Source organism: Trichophyton benhamiae (assembly GCF_000151125.1).
Source record: "Trichophyton benhamiae CBS 112371 chromosome Unknown contix00378_25.r1.exp, whole genome shotgun sequence".
Taxonomy (NCBI): domain Eukaryota; kingdom Fungi; phylum Ascomycota; class Eurotiomycetes; order Onygenales; family Arthrodermataceae; genus Trichophyton; species Trichophyton benhamiae.
The window spans coordinates 318348-338356 of record NW_003315106.1 but is presented as its reverse complement, the minus strand read 5'-3'; the positions used below and the strand labels follow the sequence as shown (position 1 = coordinate 338356).

General features: G+C 51.8%; 8 protein-coding genes across 8 annotated transcripts; 4 read left to right on the top strand and 4 right to left on the bottom strand.

Annotated features, from left to right (window-relative positions):
* Positions 1-486: 486 nt before the first annotated feature.
* On the bottom strand, positions 487-3188 carry ARB_07316 (uncharacterized protein; the record flags this gene model as incomplete). The annotated part of the gene is made up of 2 exons (XM_003014708.1): positions 487-2647; positions 2713-3188. The coding sequence occupies 2 exons, from the start codon at positions 3186-3188 to the stop codon at positions 487-489; spliced, it is 2637 nt and encodes an 878-aa protein (XP_003014754.1).
* Positions 3189-3644: 456 nt separating this feature from the next.
* ARB_07315 (HHE domain protein) lies at positions 3645-4240 on the bottom strand (the record flags this gene model as incomplete). Its single annotated transcript, XM_003014707.1, has 2 exons — positions 3645-3956; positions 4004-4240. 2 exons carry the CDS (start codon positions 4238-4240, stop codon positions 3645-3647), a joined length of 549 nt encoding a protein of 182 aa, XP_003014753.1.
* A 679-nt stretch (positions 4241-4919) lies between these two features.
* ARB_07314 (uncharacterized protein) lies at positions 4920-5984 on the bottom strand (the record flags this gene model as incomplete). The annotated part of the gene is made up of 1 exon (XM_003014706.1): positions 4920-5984. The coding sequence occupies one exon, from the start codon at positions 5982-5984 to the stop codon at positions 4920-4922; it is 1065 nt and encodes a 354-aa protein (XP_003014752.1).
* Positions 5985-7611: 1627 nt separating this feature from the next.
* On the top strand, positions 7612-13267 carry ARB_07313 (RNA polymerase II mediator complex component Srb8, putative; the record flags this gene model as incomplete). The annotated part of the gene is made up of 6 exons (XM_003014705.1): positions 7612-8221; positions 8285-8882; positions 8959-9163; positions 9224-11077; positions 11132-12748; positions 12875-13267. 6 exons carry the CDS (start codon positions 7612-7614, stop codon positions 13265-13267), a joined length of 5277 nt encoding a protein of 1758 aa, XP_003014751.1.
* A 584-nt stretch (positions 13268-13851) lies between these two features.
* Positions 13852-15035, top strand: ARB_07312 (uncharacterized protein; the record flags this gene model as incomplete). Its single annotated transcript, XM_003014704.1, has 2 exons — positions 13852-14134; positions 14209-15035. 2 exons carry the CDS (start codon positions 13852-13854, stop codon positions 15033-15035), a joined length of 1110 nt encoding a protein of 369 aa, XP_003014750.1.
* Positions 15036-15581: 546 nt separating this feature from the next.
* On the bottom strand, positions 15582-16606 carry ARB_07311 (uncharacterized protein; the record flags this gene model as incomplete). The annotated part of the gene is made up of 3 exons (XM_003014703.1): positions 15582-15988; positions 16033-16408; positions 16457-16606. The coding sequence occupies 3 exons, from the start codon at positions 16604-16606 to the stop codon at positions 15582-15584; spliced, it is 933 nt and encodes a 310-aa protein (XP_003014749.1).
* Positions 16607-16766: 160 nt separating this feature from the next.
* Positions 16767-18829, top strand: ARB_07310 (anaphase-promoting complex subunit Apc5, putative; the record flags this gene model as incomplete). Its single annotated transcript, XM_003014702.1, has 3 exons — positions 16767-18055; positions 18121-18583; positions 18641-18829. 3 exons carry the CDS (start codon positions 16767-16769, stop codon positions 18827-18829), a joined length of 1941 nt encoding a protein of 646 aa, XP_003014748.1.
* Positions 18830-19221: 392 nt separating this feature from the next.
* On the top strand, positions 19222-19968 carry ARB_07309 (uncharacterized protein; the record flags this gene model as incomplete). Its single annotated transcript, XM_003014701.1, has 1 exon — positions 19222-19968. One exon carries the CDS (start codon positions 19222-19224, stop codon positions 19966-19968), a length of 747 nt encoding a protein of 248 aa, XP_003014747.1.
* Between the last annotated feature and the right edge of the window lie 41 nt (positions 19969-20009).

Here is a 20009-nt window from a genome sequence, read left to right as displayed (position 1 = left end):
TGAGAGAAAGCCGATGCCTGGCAGCAGTCAAGCTCTGCGAACGAGAGTAAATAGAGCGTATCTGTCCAATGGACCAGTTGCTGTTGTTATTGCTGGGCGGTGTTTGGTGATGTCGATGGCTTTTGGCTTTCGAGGAGGCAGCGATGTTTCCATGGGCCTTCGTCGTCACCGTCTTGGCACACGACCCCTAGTTAGTTGGTGGTTTTGATGGGCAACGCAATACAGAGTGGCTGGTGAGATATCGACAGCAACCACATTTAATGAGGATGGATAGATGAATTAACGGGTAGATGGATGAAGATAAAGACAACTGAATATAACAGTCTATCGAAATAGTTCCCTTTTTAACGCCAGCCCAAACACCGGAGATATATATACATTGAAGCACCTTTAACACCAAATAGACGACGGCAACGCCAGCCTCTGGGGCATTGATAGAATATAAATAGTACCTGGATGCATACAAATAGGTGATACAGCTCTTACCTAGTCGAATTTCAGATGATCCAGCCGTTTTGACGGTCGATGTACAGATAGCTCTGACGGTGAGGATATAGATTCAGTAGCCGACATGGAGGAGTCCTGGAAGTCCATGAGCACCTCGTTTGACCACGCATCTGGCACGTCGTCACTCTCGTCTACTTTGCCTCCGGCACCATGGCTCTCCTTGGATGGGCTGCTGGGTTCTGACCCAACCGGCGCCTTGATGACAAGAATCTCCTGGCTCTTAGTGTCCTGGTCCAACATTGAATCGTGTCTCTTTGGCACCTGCACCTTGGGTTCAGACCTCGTGGGTTCAATTACCGATTGAGACCGCTCTGGTACTGGAGACGGGGTAACGGGCTTCCGTTTCGGCATTGCTATGGAACCAAAGTTGAATCTTCCAGGGGACGGAAGTGGCGTGCCTGGAGGCGGAAGAGGCCGACCACGGCCAACGGGATGGTCAGGGACTTCCCCAGGTTTAGGGCCCTGGTCGTTGCGAGTGAGAACACTTAGACCCCATTTTTTAGCAGCTGCAGCAGCACTTCCAATAGACAGCATGGCTTGACGTGGCTCGAATGGACCAGGGGCCAGGCTCGGAGATGCATTCGCACTCTTAGACGACTGGGTGCTCTCCGCCAACATAGAGTTGCTTCGATTACTCCTGCTGTCGCTCGTAGAAGCTGCATCAGTGCCGTGATCAGAAAGAGATCTCGATAGTGGGGGAGCCGCGTTGCTGGTATCAGCCGTGGGAGAGGGCACATCCCTGGGTTCACTTTGTTGCGTGATAGAAATGGAGGGTGAGAATATAGAAGAGCCTGTGGTGGCCGGTGAGAAGGAAAGAGACCGCGTAGATCGATGTTTAGAAGCGCTATGGGCTGCTTTCTCTGGGATATCTGGAAGCGAGGATGGACGGAAATCCGTTTCCTGGGTTTCTGGCTTCTCGGGCGCTTCTTTCTCGTCCAACGAGTCTGCAAAGGCTTGGTAGAGAGGCTCCTGGGACGGTGTACGGGTGACACTAGCGGAAGTGCCATGCTCTTCCGTATTCGACTCCGTTTGTGTTTCAGGGGTGCGGGTGTCTACCGGCTCTTCTTTCTCTGGAGGCTTCTCGGGCTGCTTTTCTGATTCCTTGTCCGAAGTGGCTTCTGTATCGACTGCAGCCCGTGGTGGTTCAGCCTTCCGAGTCTCTTCCCATATACCACCACGGAAATACTGCTCCTCTGTATCCAGGAACGGGATATCGTCCCAGAACGGCTGGACCAGGGTTTCAGCAACAACTTCTCTGATTCTGCTTTCAATTGCACGCAAGATAATGCCATATGTGATCTGTCTTGAACTAACAATTGGTTCTATGACCATCTCCATGGCGGGCATCGTATCAAATGAGATCCATAGCCGATTGCTAGGAGGTGGTTTAAAGCGTACTAATATATGGCCTTTCAGCTTCTTCAGCATCACCGAGAGAACAAGATCAACCTCCCTCGGTTTAAATCTCGTTCCAAGGTCAATTCGAGCTGTAGCTGCAATTTCTACACGGAATTTTCCGCTGTAGTTGATATCTGCCTCGATGCAACAATCACCGTTGACTGTGAGGTCTTTCAAGCGTGGATTCGTGATGAGTGGTGCACCTTCACCCGAATGAATAGTCTGGAGCTCGAGTTTTGTGATGAAATTGGGCTTATTCACCCTCGAAATCTTTTTGGTTATCTTGCTGCGAATAAACTGTTCCAGCTCTGGGGTCTTGTACATGGCTAGAAATAGCCTGCCGATCAAGGCATTGAACCACCTAGTCTGAAGATGTTCCTCTGACGAATGCAAGCGCTGGACAAGAGTCACCATGTCCTGCGTAGCAAACTGTCGAGGCGTAGGAGGGGAGTCAATCGATTCAGGAACCCTGTCCAGATTGTTCAGGATGGCAAAGTAGAAGTCTTCCTTTTCAGACAAGTTCTCAGAAAACAAGTAGAATGGCAGCGTAGGGGGTCGAGGGCCAGGGATATTTTCACCCTCGTCCTTTCTCGACAGACAGATGGCATTCCTCTTTATCCAAAGCTCTCCTTCAGGTATCGGTTCACCACCTCCGTATATGCTAACATTGTGGTGTGCAAGAGATATGACGTATCGAACCTCGATCTGCTCGGCGTCATCGTACAGCATAAGGTGTCCATGACTAGGAAAGTAATTAGCAGAGTCCCTACTAGCAAGTCATCACGCCAAAAGGAGTATCAATCCTACCGCAGTATAACGTAAAATACATTCCTGGCCTTTCTGACGTTCCTCCCGTTGGCCCTGTTCGCATCCAGAGTCGGCGCCTGTTTGCGGTCAAAGATGCTTCGATAAACGCTCTGGTAGACACTAGGACTCTCAGTAGCAATAACCTCCCCAGCCGGAGTCGTTCGTTCAGGCGGCTTCCCGTTCACTCCTCCGGGCACATATTCTCTGCACACGGCGAAGTAACCAGCTGCTACGTCTGCCTCGCGAGCTCGCTGGAACTTCTCCGCCAGCTCCGCCGTGCGGGCGTTAAGAAGGCTGTACTGGTCATCTCCCTTTCGCTCGAGGCCGCCCGGGTCTGCATTCTCTGTCTTTGACTCGCTGTCTGGCGGGCCGGGGAGAGTGAGGTATGCATGGAGGACGAGCAAGCTGAGCAGCAGCGGAATGAAGGTAAGCCCACCAAGAACGTAGACGAGGAGGAATGCGCTGAAAGGCCCCATGAGGTTCTTTTAGCGAGCACTGGGATGAGTCCTCGCCATCAGAGAGAACGGACAGCAAGCAGACGGAGGCTCTTTTACCATCGGAATGCAGATGGTTGCGTGGTGTAATTAACAGCTTGCTTGACCGGCGGTTGTTGTTGGTCTCGATAGCATCGACTTATCGACGAGATCTCCAATATACGTGGTCAACACGAGAAGTACTGGTACTTATATCAACACTTTATACGCATGGAAATAAAAGTACTGATACTTCTTGAACTCGGTTAGCCTATTACGTCGTTTGGTGGATAAGAGTGACTTCGAGATACTTCCTTTACGCCTAAAAAACTGTGATATAAAAGTAGCATTTGGTATCCAATTTCTCATTACATCAAACACAAACACAAAATACATAGATCAGAGCAGCAGACATTAATATTATTATTATCATATCATATGCGAAAGCGAAGAGAGACCCTAAGGAAAAGACCTGAAGAGATCAGCTACCTTGTCAATGGGAGCAGTCAGCAGTCCCACAGCGGTTTCAAATGGTGGCTTGTTCGGCGCACTGGGATGAGACCGCGTAGGGACAAACATCTTTGTCCGCTCAAAGGAGGCTGCCATTTGGTCGCTCTCCTTGGGATCCAGCCGCTCCTCGATCTTGACTAGGTCGATGCTCTCTTCCTCCTTGATGTGGTCGGACAGGTTGCCCATTAACCCCTTGATCAGATCCATGAAGTTGGGATCCGTCGCATCCGTTGCCTGAAACACTTTCAGTTGCTCCTTGACCTAGTCATTCCGTTAGCATTGTCACTGAAATCAAGGAGTAGACCTACGAGCTGGTGCTCCTTTCTGTCCTTCTCTGTCAGCTTGGTGCCTTCGTCACCCATGACACGCTCCATGGCAGGATACAGGACCAGCTCCTCGCCTATGGAGTGACGGGCGAGCTCCCAGACAAACGCATTCTGGTATTTGGTCTTCTCACCCGGGTCGGTAGAGTTGATGATGATCTGGTAGTATTGCTCCAGCTCACGGTGGTCTGTCTTGACGGCGTCTGAGATCTTGTTCTGCATGGCGGATGTTGTAGAGAAGTAAGCCAGGGATGGACAGCGAGATAACGGGATACCTCTGGGTGCAGCAGTCCTCAGAGACGGTATTACGGTCCTTGAAACTCGCAAACAATTCATCGAGGAGCTATAGATTTGGGAATTGAAGGAATTGGGCCATCCTGCTGCGCTATGCAGTTAGGATCTTATATATATATATAGCCAAAGAAGCTCTCCGGGGAGGAAACAAGGTAAAAACGTCATAAGCCGTCATCGCCTATCACACAGCATGTAAATACAGAATGGTCAGCATCAACCGCCACTTGAGGCGAAGAATAGCTCTAGACATGGCTATTGGATAAGTTTATTAGGCTGTGGAGGAGTAGTGAGGTGCGTGTGTGTGTCTGTGGATGCATTCATAGCAGTTTAGTTATTAAGGCTGTTTTGGTAGTTGATATCACACCGAAGAGACAATCCAAACTCCTCGAACGTCCATCCTCACCCATCCGGGGTATACCAAATATGTACAGAAGAATATTAAATATTGTGTATGATGATGACGACGATGCTGCTTTCCGGTCCAACAAAAGAGATGAAGTAAGAGAGAATGAGTGTGAGATTCAAAGAGAAAAATGAAAAGAAGCCAGATAGCCAACCGACGCCCTCAATTGTCTCGTTTCAATAATGTCTTATCTTAAAGGCTGGATCAAGACCGACGGGGCTTTCCGGTAGGCTGGTCGGCTGGTAACTCGATGGGTTCAGTCTGCTGCACTCTTACAACCGGTAGCTCCGACGGAGGAGCTTCATGTCGGGGACTCTCAACCGATTCGAGCTCTGGCGTCCCTCCGTCGCCCATCAGCTCGTATGCTCGTTCCTCTTCCTTCTCTCGTCGCTGCTCGTCGCCGGGTAGTGGCTCCTTGTCGTCTCCCCACGTATCCGTCGGAGCATCAGTATTGGCGGTACCGGGACCGGTACTATTATTACCACCAGTGGAGGCAGAGTCCGCTCGGGTCCGTCTCTTTCGTCTCTGACTGCGGAGGAACAGCAATGTCCCTGCAATGATGGCGAGGAGCACCGCAACGCCAACGCCTACGCCTATACCTGCCTTGTCGACAGTCGACAAGCCCGTCTTGTCCTTGATGGGCGAGGGTGCGGGCGTCGAGGTCGCGCTGGCGGATCCCATGCTTCTTAGGGCTGTGACAGACACTCCGATAGGTTTGGGGCTTAAGGTCGAGTTGTCCGTCTCGTTCGCACGGCCGATCAGCAGACCGTTCTCGTCCAAGAAGAAGCCCGCTCTGTCGATGCAGCAGGTTCTGTTGTCGTCGCAGCAATAGCTGCCACTGGAAGGGCCAGTTTGTTCACACACCACTGCTCGAGGCAGGACAGGCAAGTCTTTATTATCTACGTTGACACTTATTAATATATAGGGTCTAAACTTTTTCATCAAACATGAGGGATAATGTAGAAAAGGCTCAGGGAGAATGGGAGCCAATGGAGACCTACCATACAGGCATACCTGGGCGCAGCTGTTTGTCCACGGCTTGTATGCGCAGGGGGCCCTAATAAGCGTCTTGGGGTCCTCCTTTGAAGTGCAGAGGCGATCCGGACGGCACTGCTCAATTGTCTCGCAGCAGGAATCCGAGTCGGGACACTTGACATAATTCGGATACTCCCTCTTGCTATCATAGCTGTAGCAAGTTATCTTCTCGTACTTTTCCCTATCACCGGCTACGCCGTCGACGCCGCTGGTGCTGGAAAGGGGCAGTTCCATTCTCAGGGTTAAAACGAGAGACTGAAGGAAGAAGATATTGCGTCTAAACGAAACCACCCCTTTCGCAGCCTGGCAAAATAACAGGCATCAAGAAAGAGATTGGAGCTGAAGAGGACAGAGAATTAATTTCTCTGCACAATCTTCCCCCGTCCATTTCCAACTCTTTCTTCTTTGACCGTTTCCTGGGGTTGGTGGCCAATAATTACTATCCAAGCCACCGGGGGGATCACTGACTAATCGATCCTCCGCACTATTAGAGTCAAGGAATCCTCTATCTTGCTGGCAATAGATCTATTGATGAACCTGATCTGTCGATATATGAGTATCTGTGCATCTCAAAGCGGAGTTTATGTAGATGAAGGTATTGATGTCGATGCCCTGGAGTTGATGTCTGGAGTACGGAGTACGGAGTAGCCATACGATGTCGATAGAGTACGAGCCGAGCTTGAATGGACCAACCCTATCCAAATGTCCTTTCCCCGTCCTCCGTCTCAGGGACCACTGGTGGTGGAACCAACGCCGTTTAGCGAGATCCAGACTGCAGCCCAGCGCCCAACTGGCTCTTTTTTTCGCTCTTAAACCTGGCTGACCGCTTCGGGCACAGTCTTAACCCTGCAACTTATGTAACTCGCGCATTCATTTTAGTTACCTTCTTCCGAGGGAGCTGAAAAGTTGTTTAATAGTTAGCTCATGCTCAACCATGGGAACATCCGCAGGGTGCCACTCGACTAACACCCGTATGCAAGGCTAGCCTGTAACTCCATCCTGGGTCAGCATAAAAGTGGACAAACAATCAAAAGTGCCGGCCCACTTCTCTCCGTGTGCATATAGGCTGACCGTCATGGGTACATCGAGTGTGACCTGCAGCTCCTGCATCTCCCTCCTGCCCGCTCGCTGTCCGTCTCGCTGTCACTCTGCCTCTCCTTTGCCCCTGGACAACCAACCGGGTCGCTGCTCAGAGATAGCCGGTCAAAAACTTGGGTCGCTTCTGTTGAGTAACCCCCCGGCGATCAGTCGCATCCCACTTCTCCTGTAGGCCCGTAGACTTTCGCCGCTGCTCGTCTTTATTGTTGCTCCTCGCTGTCGCCATCTTGTCTGCTGTTGTCGACTTTTTCTTCGTTTCGTCTTCGTTTGCTCGTCGTTGCTTTTTTGATATCCCTCGGTCATGCTGACTCAGCACTGCTGACCAATCACGGGGCTTCCCTCCACCTCCGAACTTCTTTTTCGACCTTAAAACAACAAACGGACGACGACGAGAAGCAGCAGAAGCCAGACAAAAGGACTGGCAAAAGGGCTGAAGAAGAGACGAAACGAGACGAAGAAGCGGCAGTGCTTGTGTGGCAGTCAGGACTCGCTGCGGCAAGGCGCCTTTACTGCAACAAACATCCGATTCTCACGGCCGACCAAGATACCACAACCCGTGTATATATAACTCAATTCTCCTATAGCCAAACTGCATGCACCCTCCAGTCTGCCTGTTCACAGCCGAATTCACTGCCAGAGACACTGCGGAGAACCGACGAGACCGATACCACAATCAGACTGCTGCAGCCGCGACGAGGAGCCATGACCTCGTAGCTCGTTCACTGCAGCTGGCATGTAGGACCTCCCACAAAACAATGCTTGGATGACCATCTCCCATCCTCCTCAGATGAGCAATCCGTACTCACAGCCACCGACTGGCCTTTCTGACCAACCGACAGCTCGTATGGCCTTGCAACAACAAGCTCGACCAGGACCGGGGAGTGATTTAGGGAGAGGACCCGGGCCAGGCACGAATGCGAGTCCTGTCATTGATCTGACGGGGAGCGACAACGAGGATGACGAGGACCTGGAGTCTAGTCGGCCTGCGAAGAGGTTGCGCATTGATACAAAAGGACATGATGAGATTGCGAGGATTCTGAGTTCTGGCATGCGCTTGATCCAGGGAGCAAGCGACGATGTGAACGATGGAAAGAGTAGTGAAGTTACCGACCCAAACATACCGTTTGTTGAGAGTGTGAGGCCTCCAGCGTCATTTCAAGATCGGCTGGCGTACATCTCGGTAGATGGAGGTGGTCAGCAGCCGCAATCTTCATCCTCTCCTTTACCTCTGCCCCCTCGACCGCGAAGGAGTCTGTTCATGCGGGACAAATCAGAAACCGCCCCTGAAGACGATGAGCAGGAAGATATGACAGTCCAGACCACCCCATATACTATGGAGAAACCTGCTGCTGCTGCTAGGCTCGCAGATAATAGTACGTCATTACCTATCCATTATTACTCCACAGTTTTTACAATGCAATGCTAATAACCACCAGCCGTCCTCGACTTCCACCCGTGGACTGGAAATCATCCAGAAGATGCTCTCAACGAACAAACCGCCAAACAAGGCTTCTATGACCGTGTTCAGCTGTCCCAGAACGAAAGTAATACCGCACGCCCATCTCTATACACACACTTTAAGAACCCCAATGGTCTCAAAGCGCTTTCCCATATATTCGCCGCTGCCCTCAAACGAAGACAAGCCATGACGAAAGTCACGCCAAACTCAACATTCAAACCACCACCGCGCGTTACACTCACCGATAACAAACGCGAAGCCTGGCTACGAGACCTGGCTAACCCATCCGTACCCCTCAGGCGGCTTAGCAGAACCATACCTCACGGTATTCGTGGCAAGATATTGCTGGACCAGTGTCTAGGGAAGAACATACCTATTGGACGCGCAATCTGGCTGGCCAAGTGTGTGGGCGCGAATGAAATACGGGCGTTCAAACGGAAAGGGACGGCAGCTACCATTGCGAGCGGGCTTGAAGCGAAATGGGTAAAGGACTGGACTGGGAGTGTGCAGCAGTTCATGGAAAGTGTGGTGCAATCGCATGAGGACGCCGGGTGGATTGAGAACCAGGCTTATGCGTATGTTTGCTTTCTTTTCTTTTTTTCTGATTTCTCTCACATCCGTTTTTTGATATTCGTTGCTGACGTACCATAGCATGAGATTGTCTGGTCGTCTATTCTTGGAACAACTGCTTGACCAGGATGCCTACCTCGAATGGTTTCTCGGCTCTCTGCATGCATCTAACCTGGATATGTTACCTGTCTGGTTATCAACTATTGGTGTTTACTGGAAGAACCTCACCAGCTACCGAAAAAGAGGCAGACGTCTGGCACAGACCCTACTTGATAAGCTAGCATGGGTATGTAACTCCTCTTTTAGTTGTCGCGTATTAACAACATGTTACTAACGATACTTCTAGGCTCTGAATGTTAACCGTTCTGCAGTCCTTAATCCACTAATCACACGCCTCCAGTCACTTATCCGTTCGTTCATCACCTCTTATCCATCATCCTTTGTTCTTCCCTTGACTTGGTCTCAACACCAGAAAGCCTTGACTGCATGCTTCAACACATCCGTACCCCTGGAGACAGCGATACTCGCTCAACTCATTGCACGAAATGCTCGTCTATCCAAAGTCTCGCCTCAGTCTGCTATAAACTCTCCTCAGTCTATCCCACGACCCGCCCCACAACAACTAATATCGCTCCTTGACGCCCCATGTGCATCTAATGGTTTCCCTCTTCTTGCTGCAAAATGCCTTGCTCTCCCACTAGATCACAGAACATTGATACATAGCCTCCTGGAATGGTCATCTACCCCTTTCAGATATGGATGTGCACGAATCTATGCCTCTGCTCGACTACTCCGTCGTTGGAGGAAGCTCTCGATCGATACTGATGCGCATATATCATCATTCTTGGCCGAGAACAGCAAATATAGCGCCCGCCAGCTCGAAAATGCCTACCATCTTGTCTCGGAACTGGTACGGTCCCAGTCCTTTTCCGTTGGCAAGTACTTGGAATGGCTTATGGCAAGAGGCGCGGTGAGAAGTCCTGATATGTCTGGTCAATATCTGACAGCTGACGTAGAGCTTCTACGACATCTTCCGTCAAGTAGACTTCCGGAACATATCTGGAATCTACGCAACACTTTGCTCTCTAGAGCGGGCGTGTCGGTCGATGCCGAGGCGAAGCAAATACGCCAAATCAAGACTTATCTGTTGCAAAAGCATTCTGACATTTTTGTTGGGCATGTTGGTACTACTGACACTGAGATGATGGATGGTGACATTGACTGGGCCAGTCTCACCTGGACAGTCAAGTCGGAAATTTCACATTGGATTCGAGAGCAGGTTGCATTGAAACTTCGAGCCCAGGCTCAAGCCCAAAATCAACCTTCCAGTAATGCAACCGCTCAAGCAATCGCTTCCATGATAAGGCCAGATCAGTTTTACTTTCTGCGATGCATCCTGGAGCGCATGGGTGATGTCTCGATCCTCGCTGATGTCCTCAAACTCCTCTCCCAATCATCCAACCCCACCGTCTTAGCTTCCGTGACAGATACCTTGAACTATCACTTACCATCTTTCACTGCCATCGGTGCAACAATGGATCTTCTACAAAGCTTTGCCATCTCCTACTCAAAACTCAGCAAGACTGAAGCGCACGTTCAAGATTTGATAGTCTCTCTGCTTGACGTTGCCATTGTCATACCATCAGAAGCCTCTACTGTTGCTGTCTTGCGCCGCGACCTAGCACGCTATGACAAGAAGTCAGCCATGGCTGCCTCATCGCCAGTATCAGAACATATGGCTGACACCCTCAACCCTGTCAACCCTACCTTTGGTGGGATGCTTGACCAGCTTCTTGCCTCGGGAAACTGTATGGACGATGCTACGCTTATGCGTATATTTGACTTGCTTATCCAGAAGCTTGAGACAGGCAAGGCAGATATCAGCATCACATCCAGCGAGGCAGCGCGGTATCTTGCACAACTACGTTTGTTCAATCCCAAGACTTTTGATGGGCTTATGATCAAGCGTGTGGTTGGGATGATACGCACTTCTCCCAGACCAAAATTGTCCCACTTTCTACCACCGCTCATCGGAGTGGGCTGCATCACTCTTCCGGCATTTTTCGGTCTGGTGAAGAGGCTTCTTCTTGATGCTGATAAGGCTGGAGAAAATAATATACCTGATCTTTTGCACCTCAGGTTGGACATGTTGAGTGTTCTAGGGCTAGGGACAACCGACCAAAACACAGTCCCAGACCTCGTGAGTAACCTTACATGCCAGTAATCCTAATATCAACTACTGACTCGCCGTTAGGTATTCTACCGCTTCAAGATCTCCCGCCAGGAGTTCGTCCAGAAACACTGCTGTATCATTGTCAGCGCTATCCGCGATGCTGTAATGGATGCGTCCGCAAACCATTCTGCCGCCGACGCCTCTCTTCATGAACAGTGGAACAAGGCCATTTTCCCACTTCTTTGCGAGATAATGGTTCGACATTCCAGCCTCGCGAGGGATGAATGTGTCAAATGGGTGACGGCGAAGTTCCCAACAGGATTACGCCTCCTTAACCAAACGCTGGACAGTCTTCTTGGCGTGGAATCAGGCAATGGTAATCTTGAGATTCTGCCATTGCCCAACGGCGATGATGCCGGAGATGCTAATTTGCACGCAGATCCTAATCGTGCTTCGACCAGCTCCCAGTCGGTTCAGCAGCAAGCGTCAGATACTATCCGTCGCATTGATGACTTCTCCTTGCCATTCTGTCTTATCAAGCTGCAACTCCTACTTGCGGAAACAGATGCAGCCGGAAAGGAGAATGTTCTTGATCCTATCTTTTCTGCGGCTGAAATGGATGTGAAGAAGGGGTTATCCCGATGGGTGGAAATTATCACTGTTCTGGATGACGAAGGAAAACGACAGGTAAGTGTCGAGATATTCCATATTGCAAAAAGGCACCTACTAACCATCCTTCAGCTCCAACAAAAGGCAGAGAACAAACTTTTATCGTTGTTCATTACATCTGCCTCCTCATCCTCGACGGGCAATAGTGATGATGGACCGGCACCTCATGAGTTTGGGTTGGTATACCTGCGCATAATTGAGGAGCTGGTGTCCAAAGAACCAAATGAAAACGACAACATTTCTTCCGCAATCGGCAGCGCCCTGTTGGAAAGAATGAATCTCTTGCTTCAGCGGATAGCGTTTCTGTCAAAGGCCAAGCCTACAGATTCGGGCACCACTATCATGGCTCAGTGTAATGAAGGCGGCATGCTTGGAATATGGATATACATTCTTCTTCGTCTTGTGGCCTTGTATCGCTCATCTTTCGATGTTGAGCGTGCCTCTAAGACAGATCTCTCTGACCAAACTCGCCTCCTGCTCAGTATTTGCTACATGGCATTTACTCCGGCCTTAATGCAGGTACTCTCGCATACCACCAACCTTCCTCCCGCTCCCACTGGCAAATATGCCCACCTGCAAAGAACGGTACCAGGGAACTGGAATAGCCTACGAATATATACTATTGATGTTGCCAATATCTTGGTCGATACCCTCCCGGATGAAGCCCGCATCCAGTGTGCCCGTTTCCTCCGTGATCGGTCCCCTCTCTTCCTCCAGCAGCAACAAGATAGCCGTCTTCTATATCTTTTTGGCCCCATGCCTGATCCTCAAGCCGGCCCCATCAGCTCTTCTACTAGCACCACAACCTCCAGCGCGCCACCTCCCGGCTCATCACCTCTAAATACCCAAGGCCCTACAGCACAGGGCTCATCTGCCCAACCTCCTCACCCAACCAATCCATCAATCCCCACTGTCGAAGAAACAACCTCACCAGTTCAAAATTTCCGATTCCAGCAGGGCAATCGAGTCGTCGGTCCCTGCCCTCCGAGAACATGGGAAATGATCGAAGAATCCGCTCCTGTTGTCGGCGTAAATGACACACCGCTTAACCTCTCATACTTTGGCGCACGCCTGGTCAGAGCAGGACTAAAGTGAAAGACTGATATCCTCCTGCAATTAATAGCCAATCTACTCAGCCACATGAAACTCACCTAGCGACCTTCACTTCAAGGCGACATCACACCCACATTTTCTTTTCTTCTCTTTTCCCTCAAATACTTCAACGTTTTTATATCATTCCATGAGATATGTGAGCATTTACTTGGATACCAATTTGCTTCTCCTATCAGCGACTGCACCATATTACTTACCTCCTACGCTATTTTTAACATCTCCAGCTTACCCATTTTCACTTCCTATATCTTTTTAACGAATAATAACGAGCATCTGTTATTGCTTTTGGTTTGGAGCTCTCTCAGCGGTGAACGGATGGACGGACGTCGGATATTGTTTTTTTTCATTGCCCTATATTTTTCCATCATTCCTGTTTGTATCACGGACTGCATTTATTATCGGACGTCGGAAATTGAAACCGTCTCTGCCTGTTAAGTTGTGTCTAGTTATTGCCGGTCATTTTTGATATCCCCCCTTTTCCGAGCTTCCAGCATTTATCAGTTGCCACTTTTGCCAACTTCGCTTATATATGTTTCGGATATCTATTGTATATACTGGCTAACACTGGTTATCAAGCGTACACAATAAATTCATTAAGCTGCCCTCAAAACTACCTAATATCTTAGATCTTTTTTACATAGGTGGTAAGTAAGTAAATGCTGTTTAGGGTAAGATCTTATCTGATGAGATAAGCCATATCACGTGATAGCTATAAATTTGGGGCAGCTTCGAGAGCTTCAAAGCAACGCAGAAAGGAAACACAGAGACAATCCAGATCCAAACAGCGGGACAGAGGCAAGAGAGGGTGATCTTGCTCGTCATAGCAATGAACGGAGCCCGTTGAGAACGCGCTAGTATAAATTTGCCAGCTGTTGCTGCTGAGATACCGGCGCCATGTTCGCCTCTGCAGTGCGCATGTCCAAGGGAGGGCCAGGCTTCTTCCGCAAGACGGCAGATGAGCTGAGCCGGGCGACACGAATAGGTATGGTAATTCCATTTGTGTATTCATTTATATCCGAATGTTGCTAGATGGTGGGTGGATCAATGCTGACTGTTCGTCTCATGTAGCATGGAAGCTCGAGGGTCTGGACATCGCCAAAGATCAATACCATCTACTTGATTTCTCCAAGGAAGAGACGGTGCGAGGATGCAAGACCATGGCGGATCGTGCGGTTGGGGGTTACAGTACGGCGAATCTGGATTATGTTCCTGCCGACCCGGAGACAAAGATGCCAGCCCACGCCCGATTCCACGGCTCGATATCGACGAAACTGCCGAAGGACTGGAGGGTACAGAGAACCGGTACGTTTACGTTAGCCAGGGCGTTGATCAGGACGTTGTTAGGAGGGTATGCTTATAGCTCTCTACTTGTTTAGGATATGCGGCGTTTAGAAACCAGGACCGAGGGTTCTGGCTGATGGGCAGACTCTACTGGGACGTCGACCCGTACACATATCTGGCTCTGCGAGTAAAGTCAGACGGAAGACGGTACACGGTGAACGTGCAGACGGATTCGATCATTGAGTCGGACATCCATCAGCACCGGCTGTTTACTCGACACCACCGGCTGCTCAACCGCTCTGAAGACCACCTTACATCCTCCACGATTACTCCCGAAGAAACGCTGTCCGAGCCCGAATCCGAATCCGACTTCCCATCCACATCTACATCTTCACCGTCCCGAATACCAGCCGCACTAGCGGACTTTGCTCCTCCCCCTTCTCCTACAACCACATCATCATCGTATATAACCAACCCGCAACCCGGCTCAACAGGCTGGGAGACGATACTGATCCGGTGGTCGGACTTTGTGCGAACAAACCTGGGCACCGTGGTCGAGCCACAGACAGGCCTGTTGCAGCAGCGGGTGAAGTCAATTGGCATCGGACTGACGGATCGAGTGGAAGGACCGTACGATCTGCGCATTCACCGGATGTGGGCGACCAACGGACTAAGCGGCGAGGAGCTGGAAGAAGAACGGCGGATATGTGGAGAAGACGCGGTTTATACTTCTGCTCCAAGCCCTGGCCCAGCAGCTTCTGTGGCGGCGGGCGGTCCAGCCTCGAAACAGGCGAAGGTTGAGGCAGCGGCTGAGCACTCGGAGTCTGGCCATGTCGATGACGACGATCACTCGTCGCTGGTGGAAAGGGAGTCCAAGGGCTTGGATCGGTTTAAGGATCTCAAGGGATTCCAGAAGAAATGAACGATGCATTCATTAGTTCTTTTAAAGCCCCCAAAATGCTAAGAGACTGCCAGCTGTCGATGATAACCTGCTTTTCCGGAGATTATGCAGCCAATGGAAGAGGTTTTTGTCTTCTGGGTCGTACAATGGCTGATGCAGGAGTAGATTTTGACAGGCGTATAACCATAGGTAGAAAAGAACGCAGGCTTTTTTTTTTCTTTTGACTCGTTAACTAAGTAAACAAATAACAACTACATAGCTAGTAGTTACCTGACACAAAATACCTGAACTTTTCCTCCAGAACCAAAGTAATTAACCGTTACGATGTGAGCTCAGAATCCTGCCGGGGAGTAGTCATGCTCTTTTAACTCCTTCCCATCTCCAAATAATAACTAAACAAGCAAGGGGGCGTGATGAAGTGAAAAAGGGGGGACGGTGTCGTAGATAAGAGAGTGAGAGTAGTGTGTGTGTGTGTGTGTGTGTGTGTGTGTGTGGCCTTATAATTTTTTATACAGAACCCGGCCGTAGGTCATGTTCCAATCCGGGGGTGGAGTAATAGTGGCTTCGTTAGGGACGAAAAGTCTCGCCGGTGATCCTCTCGAAGGCTTCTATGTACTTTGCCTCTGTCTTCTGGACGATCTCCTTGGGCATGATGGTGCCGTCCTTGCCCCGGAGGCCTTCCTTGGTCAGCCAGTCGCGGAGGAACTGCTTGTCGAAGCTGTCCTGGGGCTTTCCGGGCTGGTAGGTGTCCAGGGCCCAGAAGCGAGAGGAGTCCGGGGTGAGGACTTCGTCGATGAGGACGATCTCGTTGGTGACTTCGTCGTGGCCGAACTCGAACTTGGTGTCTGCAATGATGATGCCTCGCTGCAGGGCGTGGAAGGAGGCCAGTTCGTACAGTCGGATGGAGACCGCCTTGATGTCCTCCGCATACGCCGCGCCCACAATGTCAGCCGCTACTTCGCCAGTCAGTATATCTATATATATCTATATATCTATTTAGAGTAGAATGTAGAGGTACCTTTGTCGGGATGGATGTTCTCGTCGTGGCCGCCCTGCTCGGCCTTGGTGCTGGGGGTGAACAAGGGCCCGCCGGGGATCTTGTCGCTCTCGACGAGGCCAGCAGGCAGCGGGATTCCGTGGACGGTGCCGGTCTTCTGGTACTCGGTCCAGGCAGAGCCGGCGAGGTAGCCGCGCACGATGGCCTCGACGGGGAAGACCTTGAGCTTGCGGACGACCATGCTGCGGTTCTTGACGTAGTCGCGGCAGGCCTGTGGCATGTCTCCGGGCATCTCGAGCGAGACGAGATGCGTGCGCAGCGAGGGCAAGGCTCCTGTGAGGAACTTGAGCCAGTAGACCGTCAGCGAGGTGAGGATCTGCCCTTTGTTCGGGATGCCCTAGAGCCGTCAGCACTCCTCCTCTGTACTCGAGGGCGATATACTCACATTCTGCATGAGCACGTCGTAGGCCGAGATGCGGTCCGTCGAGATGAAGAGCAGCGTGCGGTCGTCGACCTGGTAGATGTCTCGCACTTTGCCGCGCGAGACCAGCGGCAGGGCGCCGTGCAGGTCAGTCTCCTCGACGAGTTCCATCATCCTGACTGTAAAGTAGGCTGAAGATGTAGATGTAATTGTAGGTGTAGAAGTGTAGTAGTTGTGTTGTGTTGTAGAGTAGTTGTAGTTGTAGTTGTAGATGTAGATAAAGTAGATAGAGTAGAGGATGGCGGGGCGGCTTAAGAGCAAAAGCGACGCCGGGATGTTTTTGCTTCTTCCTCCAGCTCCTCTGGCGGCGGACGGGCGGCTGCACAGCACTAATGCGGGCGCGATCACAGCAAGTTACTATTCGAGCTGCCTGCACGTCGTCCAGCAGGATGTTTGCTGTCCGTTTGCTGCTGTCGCGGTAGATTCGCCATTGCTATTGACTGCGGACGGGAAGACACAGGCGGACGTCTCGGAACGCGCACGCAGGCCCAGGGGACAGTCACAGGCGAGTCTACGAAAGAGGGAAGCGGAGGAAGAAGAGAATACAAGAAGACGAAAAGGAAAAGGAGAAGAAAAGGAAGAAGAAGAAGAAACGAGCAGGACGATGCGGTTTCTGACGCCGTCCAAGGTTGCGCTGCTGGCGCTGATATCCATCTACACAGAGGGCGTCGTGCCCAACTCGGCCGTCGTGCCGGTGCTTGCGTTCCTCGTCTCGCATCTGCTGCCGCTGGAGGCGTCCAGGACGGTGGGACATGGCTGTATACATGGCTGTCGACCTGGTTGTGGCCGTGGGAGCGGACGTGGACAGCCGGACAGCAGCAGCAGCAACAAAGACGCGGCATCAACATCTACAGGAAATACGACATCTACAACATCTACGGGAACAAGAACAGAAGACAAAATGCAAGGGACGCCGTCGGTAGAGGAGGTCAAGGAGGCGACGGCTGGGCTGGCGTCGTCCATCCCCGGGCGGTCGATATGGGACCTGTTCCTCAAGCGGCTGTGGCAGTTCGACTGCGCAGACACGCTGGACGAGTTCTTCGCCAGCCTGGCCGATATCCTGGCCCGGTCGCGGGAGGAGAGGCTGCTCGACCCGGAGGGGGCCAAGGAGGCAGACGAGGAGCAGAAGAAGCACGGCCGGGTGCTGCTGGCCCGTCACTCGCCGCTGGGCGCGTTTGTACGCAGAGTCCGGCTCGAATATACGAAGCTGCAGTTCCACGATGCAACGAGCCTCTGGAAGGCCTTTATCCGCTACAGGATGCCTACCTACGCCGCCTGGGCGAAGCGGAACCCGGCAGAGGCACAGCTGTCCGTGGACGCGAACCTGTGCGAGCTGGGCCTGGATCTGGACAGCCCGCTCGCCAGGGTGATGTACGGCGACCTCGCTGACGACGGGGCGGACGAGGGTGCCGGCATGAGCGTCAGGGACGTCGAGCGCCTGCTGGAGTTTCAGATCTCCAAGATGCAGAGCAAGGCTGCCAGAGTGTCGCCGGACATGATGGCCCAGCTGAGGAGGGTCATCATGGCCGGTGCAACCGTGCCTTGTCTCTTTCACTACGTCAGGTATGCATCCCCTTTTGGCCATGGACAGGACGATACAAAAGAAGAAAAAAAAAAAAGGAGTAAAGAAGCAAAGAAGCAAGAAGCAAGAAGCAAAGAATAAAAACTGATTGTGATAGATTCCTTGACTCATGGAAGGCCGGGGACCATCCGTCCTCCCTCGACCATCTCCATCGGTACTTTGACTACACAGTCCAGACCAGAGACCGCACTTTCTACCAATATGCACTGCTCAACCTGGCCCTGCTGCAGGCGGACTTTGGCTGCCATGGAGAGGCCATCTCCGCTTTCCGGGAGACCATTGCAATCGGGCGCGAGACCCATGATATGAACTGTCTCAACTACGCCATGACGTGGCTCTACCACTTCGGCAAGATATCCCCTGACGAGCTCGCTGAGATACACAACACCGGCATGCTCGGTGCCGACAAGGAGGCTCTCGCTTTTCTCCAGACCAAGGCAAAGGAGGCAGAGATGTGGGGGATGCTCAGCACCGCTCTCCTCAGCGAGGGCAGACTCGAGCTCGCAAATGTATCTTTTTTTTACCTTTTCTCTCTCCGTTCATGCATATACTAAAAGCTTCTGTAGGGAGGAAGCATTGCGTCGACGTTTGAAAGTATTATCAAGGCCTCCCATGTCTGCATAACAAGGGGCAGGCAGGACTCCATGGGGCCTCAGATGATGCTACAGGCCTCCCTCTACGGCAGACTAGGTATGTCCGCCATGCTATCCAACATCTTCCTACGGAGAACTAACGCCGTTGACATTGATTACTGACAGGACTAAGCCATCTCACCTGGTCGACGTACGAGACTTTCCTGGAGTGCTACTCCGGTTTCTCCCCTATGGACGATAATCTATGGGCCACGTTCCGCAGTGCACAGCTGGTGAGTTCGAACCCCTTCCTTCTCTTTTATTATGCAGGTCCACAGTGAGTAAAATGAGATGGCTAACCCCCCGGCAAGCTATCATGGAGTGGCCGACATAATGACGCAGTTAAGCGGATGAACAGCTTCCCTGCTGATGCCTTGCAGCCTCTAAAACACCAACAAGCCTGGGCCTTCCATATGGGCCTCTTGAAACTAACACGCCAACTACACCGGTACGGGTTAACCCACTCCAACTCCAACGCTGCTGACGCTGTATAAATGTTATACTATAGCGCTGGGATGCCAGGATTGCTAACGAATCACAACAGGGACGACCTACGGGCTTCCCAACACCTCCTCACACAGCTGGAGGGCGCCTCGCCGCCAGACCCCGAGGTGTCGACGGCGCTCAACCTGCTCAAGATCGACCTCCTGATGCGCCAGGGCGACTACGACGACGCCCTGTCGACCGTCGACCAGGTCGCGCAGTCCATGCACCAGGACAGCTTCGACATAGCCACCCAGATCAGCCTCCTTATCGCCAAGGCCCGCATCTTCGACAAGACAGGCCAGCCCGAGCGAGGCTTCTCGCTGGCCATGCGCGCCGCCAAAATCGCCCACCGCTCGCGACTGCTGCACAGCCTATGGGACGCCGTCGCCGCGCTGTGCGTCATCCTGATGAGCTTCCGCGAGTTCTCAGCCGCACTCGACCTGCTGGAGAGCGTGATGCCGCAGGTCCTGGAGTGCGAAGACCGTGCGCTCGCAGGACGGATGTATGCCTGTCTGGCCGACGCGAGCATGGGGCTGGCGGGCGAGAGTAGCAGTCGCAGGGACTCCGGCCGCAAGAAGGAGTTTCTCGCCCGCGCCCTCGAGTTTATCGACTGCGCCTTTGCCGAGTTCTCGTCCATCGAGGAGGTCAGGGGCCAGTGTGAGATGATGGGCAAGAAGGCAACCATCATGCACCTGCAGGGCGACCTGGTCCTCGCCAACGACTTTGCAGCCAAGTATCTCGACCTCAAGCGCCAGGCCATCTCCGAGCGGTTGTAACTTGTCTCTATGACTATCACTGTATCATATCTACATCAACA